Here is a 6,000-nt window from a genome sequence, read left to right on the forward strand (position 1 = left end):
TTTACAATGTCCTGGTTGCATCACAGTTTGTGCTGGGCTTTATCATGTCTCAATTAAAAGTTTAGACTTGGCTCATATGGCATGTTTCAACAACTGGACTTTCACCAAATAATTTCATGAAGTCCTGGTTTGTTGATCATGTTTTCTTATAGCGTGTATATTTAAGCAAAAATCCACGACTGTGCATGGGTATATCAGAATTTACCCATGGCTGGTCTGATTTGATCATGAGGGCAAAACCCGAGTGATTAAACAAAGCCAACTGTGCGTAAATCCTGATGTATCCACAAACAGGAGTGGATTATTGCTATTGTACAATTACATTATTTAAGACAAAAGTTGCTTTCCTTTATTAAATAATGTATCTGTATAAAGGCACTTTAGTCTTCTGCAGCAGTCTTCTCTGTAGACTGATGTACTGCGCATACTTATGGGACTTGAGTTTCCATATGCTTGCACAATATATCAGTGTAGAGCGGAATAAGCAATGGAAAAACAGAATCTCCACTACAGGTTATTTTTTTAACAATTTAAAAGTTTTTACATGGGACAGTGCAAAAATATAAGAAAAATTGGACAGGTTTTTGTTTGTTTAGTTTTGCAAAATGTACCTGATTTTTCTTATATTGTGTTCTGTCCTTTATCATTTACCAATAGGAAGTCTGGCCATTCGATGGTACTTCAGGGGCTGGACTTTTTTCTCTTGGTACATGCTCAATTTATAGTGGGGACTCTGGTTGGCTGTTCAATGTCTGCTTGTTTTTGACTAGTAATGCGCCTTTATTGTATAATGTCTGTGATGCTGAGGTGTTCCCAAGTAAAGAAAACAAGGGAAAACGTGTTTTTTTTCCCTCTTTTTTAAATAACTTTTATTTTTACTTGGAGTTTGTATTACCTTGGAATTAATGTATTTGCTGATTTTTAATGCTGGGTGCTAATGTTAAGACCATCATCCATGCTTGCCTCTGTTTTTCTACTTTCTGTGATCTGATGTTGTCTGATAAGTGCTGGTGATGGTTTGGGTCTCATCTTTGAGTAATAATTTATCAGGGTGAATAGCTCAAAAAAAATACTGTAGATTCAGTTACTGCTATCAAAACACCATAACAAGTCTTTCAGATAGCAACCCCCCTCCCCATAATCCCTGCTGCACCTCAACCTGCTATATACCAACTCCAAGACTGCACAATCATGGAGAAGAAGAACAGTCAAACCTCTCTGTATAGGACTGTTCCCCTACATTCATAATTTCATCTTCTTTTTTTCTGGAAGATGTTCCAGAAACTGAGTACCTGAATGAAAGGCAACAAATGAGCTGTCACGTCACAAATTAACATGTTAATAGAAAGCTATACACCAAGGAGTAACATTTACCAGCGAATGTTAGCTCCGTTATTATTCTATGTGGGGTAAGGGCTTGTATAACTTAATGCATTTTATTAAGTTTAGGGAAGAAATGACATTTGGAAACAGAAAATGTCTATGGCACAGTGTTTTAATTTGAATACTCATCTTCTCCTTTCACCTATAAGTATGGTATTTGTAAATAAATGATTACTTAACAGTTTTTTTCTTTTTTATTATTATTTAAAATCTGAAGTAAAGGTGCACACGTTTTAGAGTGATGCTCATTCTTTTCCCACCTCTATTTCTTCTTATGCTAATGTAAGTTCAAACACATGCTTGGTTGGTTTATAGTTTAACAAGTCTACAGACTCTGACTCTGTCAAACAGCTAGAATAATAATTTCATAAATTAAGGCAGTATAAGCCAATCATTCTACCAGCATACAACAAAGTGGATGTGTCATTTGAAATTAAATTAACTCTAATGAGCAAGTATATCTGCTTCACATGTCAAACCATTTAATAAATGCATAGAAAAATCCAAAAGAATGAGAGATATCAAATGGTGGCAACTTCTACAATATCAGAAACATCTCCCTTTTCTTCATCTGTCTCTGGACCCAATAAATAAATAAATACATAAATAAATCGAACATATAAGCCAGACTCTATAAAGACAAGACGTCCTACACTAACTGATGCTTCTGCTGTGTACAAAATAATTATGAACTCTTGAGTTTGATTTTCAATGTCATAATTGTTTGCAGAAATGTTTTTAAGTATAGTTTTCTAATAAATGCTGCTGTGTTTGTGCTGTCCATAATATAGCACTCTCTATTTGACTCCTATTTTGTTCTTTATCTTGATAAAAAGTGCTATAACAAACAGGCTGGAACTTGTACTAGGTACTTCTTAAAACAAACACACAGAAGTTGGATATAGAACAAAGGGTTGAATGCCACCAGACATCCACTTCTTGACACTTCCAGCAACACTTTGTAATATTCAAAGTCTCTATCATGGCACACTGGGGCTCTTATGTTTGTGGTTTAATACTGCCTTAGGCACATTCTTCAATTGTATAAGAAAAAAAAGTCAGATTGCTTTCTAGTAACAAGAGATTTCAGGAATTATAGCAACAGTGATTAATCTGATGGGTTAATGACACTTTTCTCATGACTTGTTAGCATTTCTTAAAAATGCAGGAGGCAAAAGCCAGCTTTCAGATGTGGGACAGAAAGCATCGTGTCCACAGGACATAAACATTTCACAAAAATATAGACAGTGCTAGTGAAGGATGCAATGAATTTGGTTTTCATTTATTGCTCCGGCAAACTAATTGTTAAAAGTTTACAGACTGAAGTACTAAAACTCTTCCTCGGTTGAAAAAGTGAATTCATAAATATGCTATTCACTGTTTTCATTTTTTTCTATAAAAACAGTTGCTTAGAATGAAATAAAAATATTGATTGGCCTGCTGGATGAAAACCAAGAACGAGCTTTTCTAATCCATGTGGATGCCTTTAACACTCGGCATGTGTTGCGCCCACCTCATGAAATATGAACTTTGTTTATATTGATAAGCAATTATTCATTAAGGATTTTTTTTCAGCTAGAACATAGAGCATTTACAATGCAGAATCGGTTCCTTACCTTGTAAACATTAATGGGAATGTCTATGAATATGTGCAACAGGTCTCCAAGCGCCAGGCTGGCTATCAGAATATTTGGTCCATTTCTCATGCATTTATTTTTGTAAATAATTTTCAACAAAGTCGAGTTGCCAATAATGCCGACAACAAACACCAGGCAGGAAATGACTGTGTTGATATATTTGAACGTGCTTTTGATTTCAGTTTGTGCACTGCACATAGGTGGAGACAAGGATATCGATCTGCCCACCGACCTTCCTATCGGCTGGTTGGGAACCAAAAATAGAGGCTTGGACGACACGTTCTGATGCGAATCCATAGTAGGAGCCCCCAAGGCAGACTCCCTTACCTGGCAGAGGGCTAAAGCCAAAATCTGACTAAAGGTTATTAGGAGAGGTAGCACCTTGTGTTGATATACCGACATCCCCACTTTCTCTTCCCTTCTGAACAGTCAAAGACCCGGAGGTGACTAATGTTTTTCTCTGGATTTTCAGCACGATTGCGACAAATTTGCTGTAAAAGAAAAACACATATGTCCTATAACTCCAAATTTGTATAGAAACCTGGTGCGCTTTACTAACATTTTAGGCGTTCAAATTCTCAAAAGGAAACAATGGTCTTACATTAGTAGATTATAAGCTGAAACAAGACTATACTTGCTAATACGGTCAACAAACAGTAAAAGTTTTCATGATGACAACACAGACTGTTGTTATACGATTATATTAATTATACCTAATTCTGAATATATAACGTAATCATAGCCAGCCAGTCAACCAACTAAGCTACTTCTAGCAATAAAAGCACACCCTTTAAACAGCATGTTTCTTACTCTAGCAGCAGGCTAACATTCTTTTTAAAAGTAAACACGTACTAAAGGAAAAAAATACAAACGTGCATAAAGCAGGCAAAAGTACACCTATGGAACAATGCAAGACACTCCATACAAAGCTCAGGAATGAATACCACCCATTCACAGTTCAGCCAGTGATCCTTACATTCTGCTCAAGCTAAAGGCTGGTATCAGAAAGTAGCTTCAAAGTTTCATGGGTTCATGCTTTGTGGTTCCAAAGAACGGATTGTAAATGTGAAGATGCGACTTTGGTTGCTCCAAAGCGTCAAGCTTTAGAAAGGTCGCCCCACAACATCTGTCCCTCAGTATTTAAATTCTAAAGTGGTCATATACTTACCCTGGCGTTATGAGAAGCGAGCGTTTGCAAAATGTTGTATTTCTTTATTAGGATGAAATTTTAATGCCCGATACAATGGGATTTAGCCGATCAATTTGCCTAACTAAACCTCATGGACTTCCAAGGACCAGAATAAAGCAGCAATGTCAGTACAAGACAGATTTGACATGCATTCGTGTGCTGCTGAACTGTCCTGCAGAGAGCGGTAAGTGGGAACCTCTGAAGCCACTTAGCAAACCACCAGCCTCATTAATCGGGAATAGACAGACCCCGCCTGAAGTCGCACTGACAGTGTCTTCCCTCCTTCTCGGAGGGCATTTGTTGGGCTGCACTCTCAAACGTATTGCAGGGGAGGGACACCTGGCCGTCTAGTGTCTGAATGAGGTCCTCCTGGTCTCATTCAGACACCGCAAAAAAGAAAAAAATATATATCCTGAAAGTATTCGTGCTCTGTATTCTGTTTGTTTGGATATTACTGCCCAGCACAGATACTCCACACCTTTTCTGGTGGTGATCAAATGTACCAGTATCTTAAGGAGAAAACTGAAATCAATAAATTAATAAATTTATTGAAATGTCGATCTTGTTGCAAGTACAGTTATAGTCCCCAGCTTCCGTCCTATTATTACGGTTAATCCAGTGGTCGGTAGGGCAGTAATCTATCTGTCTGTACTGTACAGACACACAGTCACACACTCACATGCTCATACACCTTTTTTCAGAAAACATAGCCACTATCCGATGACAACGGATCACACCTCTTAGTGTAAAATATCTGGACAGAGTCTAAAATAATGGTGCACAAAGGGCCAAAAATAGGGACACTTTTAAATATTGCTCTTTTAAACTTAGAAAGTTGCTAGAATAACATGTTTTGTATTAGCTTGCATCTTCTGAATGATACGATGTCTGAAACTCCAGTGTCTGGCATTTTTGAGTGACTTCAAGCCTCAATGATTTGCCCGAAAATCACAAATTTTATGAGGAACAGACCTAAAATATAAAGCAGAAATCTGGACATTCTACGAAAATTTGGACAGTAGGAGGTATGCAGACACACGCACTGGTTTTGTTCCTGTATGCGTATTATTACTATGCTTATCTGTAACACGGCGCAGGAAGTGCAAAAAGAGATTTGTGGGAGTTGGAAAGTCTTAAAAATATAATATTCATCCAGCTGGTGTTTGGATTTTAGATATTTCATGTAAATTAAATGAGAGCTATTTTTGCAGGGAGCAAGCCACCCTACCACCCCTTGTAGACGGAGGATCTGCTCGAACGTACAATAATTGTTAAGGTGAGATTCACCTAATCCCCCCCCCCCTCAAAAAAAAAAATGATAGGACACCGGCGGATCACCCCCTAATCTTATTTGTCATACACATCTACAGATAATTTGTTCTGAAAATTATGTTTCATCTGCTATGACTTTTTTTCAAGGTTTAGTCCCATGATTTAAGTGCTCAGAGGTTGACAGGTATGCACAAAAGAATGCATTTAAAATACAGTTGGAGATTTAAAAAATGCAATGTTAAATATTAAAATGTTTATTTTCCTAAATGCCTTCATGTATATCTGTCTCATTAAGTCTCCGTTCCTTTAGCCCTTTCCAAACAGTGAGCCTTATGGCGCTTCCTGTTTTCATGCATTATTGTCAAAAAAGGTATTCATAGGGAACACAATAAAACCAAACGAGTGAGTGGCTGCTGTTGCGACCATTTATTTTATTATCCATACACAAATTAGCTGGTCGTTTCATTCTTAAAATTTAACATTCAATTAACATACTGCAAACGGTAACCTTTGATACCA

General features: G+C 37.2%; 1 protein-coding gene across 1 annotated transcript in view; it reads right to left on the reverse strand.

Moving 5' to 3' along the window:
* The window catches only part of EDNRB (endothelin receptor type B), a 379,533-nt gene extending 375,073 nt beyond the window's left edge, over positions 1–4,460 (reverse strand). The window contains exons 1-2 of the mRNA XM_044072911.1: positions 4,189–4,460; positions 3,000–3,511 (exon numbers count right to left, since the gene is read on the reverse strand). Of these exons, the coding sequence (XP_043928846.1) occupies positions 3,000–3,422 (423 nt within the window). The 5' untranslated portion in view covers positions 3,423–3,511; positions 4,189–4,460. The remainder of the gene's footprint in view (positions 1–2,999; positions 3,512–4,188) is intronic.
* Positions 4,461–6,000: the final 1,540 nt, after the last annotated feature.

This window comes from Protopterus annectens, chromosome 5.part1 (assembly GCF_019279795.1).
Source record: "Protopterus annectens isolate FY-2018-M chromosome 5.part1, PAN1.0, whole genome shotgun sequence".
Classification (NCBI taxonomy): Eukaryota; Metazoa; Chordata; order Ceratodontiformes; family Protopteridae; genus Protopterus; species Protopterus annectens.